Source organism: Branchiostoma floridae, chromosome 7, assembly GCF_000003815.2.
Source record: "Branchiostoma floridae strain S238N-H82 chromosome 7, Bfl_VNyyK, whole genome shotgun sequence".
NCBI lineage: Eukaryota > Metazoa > Chordata > Leptocardii > Amphioxiformes > Branchiostomatidae > Branchiostoma > Branchiostoma floridae.
This window is the reverse complement of record NC_049985.1, coordinates 20,932,547-20,933,609: the sequence shown is the minus strand read 5'-3', so window position 1 is coordinate 20,933,609 and position 1,063 is coordinate 20,932,547. Positions and strand designations below refer to the sequence as shown.

At 43.4% G+C, this 1,063-nt stretch overlaps 1 protein-coding gene across 1 annotated transcript in view; it reads right to left on the bottom strand.

Annotated features, from left to right (window-relative positions):
- The window catches only part of LOC118419630, an 18,154-nt gene extending 17,848 nt beyond the window's left edge, over window positions 1-306 (bottom strand). Inside the window, exon 1 of the mRNA XM_035826106.1 lies at window positions 8-306. Within this exon, the coding sequence (XP_035681999.1) occupies window positions 8-166 (159 nt within the window). The 5' untranslated portion in view covers window positions 167-306. The remainder of the gene's footprint in view (window positions 1-7) is intronic.
- Window positions 307-1,063: the final 757 nt, after the last annotated feature.

The window sequence follows — 1,063 nt, the reverse complement described above, 5'->3', positions numbered from 1 at the left end:
AACTTACCAAGAGAAAGGACGCTACCGTCAGAATGAAGACGACTCGGTAAAATCCGCCCAACATTTCGTGCACACCGACCGACACTGCACCCAGTCCCATACACGACCCGACTAGTGACAGACCCATTTGGACCAGACCTAGTCGTACGAATCTCTTTCGATGCATCTTTTTTCCTGTGTTGGCGCCTCAGACCCAACGTCCCTGGTTCTAATCCCAGAGTGTGTAGACAAATGAGAAGAAATACAGGTATGACCCGGCACTAAGATAAACACAACCGTCCGCGCAGTTTAAAAAGGTGGATGAACTGGTATGTGACACGGTACGGCACTGAGTGGAACATACCACGCCGTCTCCTTTCCAGGGGGTGTTTTTACTTCATTCATTCCTCTTACCTTGGTTTCTTCCGTCAAGTAGTAACGAGAATGCAGTCAGACTTGCCTAACATCCACTGATGTTTAAGAAAGGTCAACTTGAAGGCACGTGTTCATAGATTAAGGGAAATATTTTGGCAAAGAAAGTCTTCAATGATAGAGTTAGGAGAGTGGTCCGGGCCATCCTGCCTGGAGGGGAAAAGGCTAATAATGTCCATTGGGATTTACTCATTGACGTCAATTGTGTTCTAAGTAACGACCGGTGTTAGAATGGTAGGGTTGGGATAACACATGTACAGTAGTGATAACCACCGAGCAGTTGCGTGGCTTTACATTAAAGGCAACTTAAGCAATATAACAGCGTTAAAAGTGGAAATATTGTGAACTAGAAAGGCCGACATTTGCTTAAGAGCAAATACAGCATATTTCAGCCATACCCCTTCCCACGCAACATTGGACTGTTCCAAATCACCCCTGCGCAAAAATGGAACATCCTCTTAACAGTACATTATCCCCCAAAGTGGACTGGTATTGTGAATTGATTCCAGGTAAAGACAGAGCTTGCTTCTATTTTTCAGAAAATGACAATAATCACACCTTCCATTCAGAAAATTTTCATCATGACTGAAAATTGTTGAATGACTTCATGTAATGTCATTAACAATTTTCAGTACGATAACTAGGTGTAAGT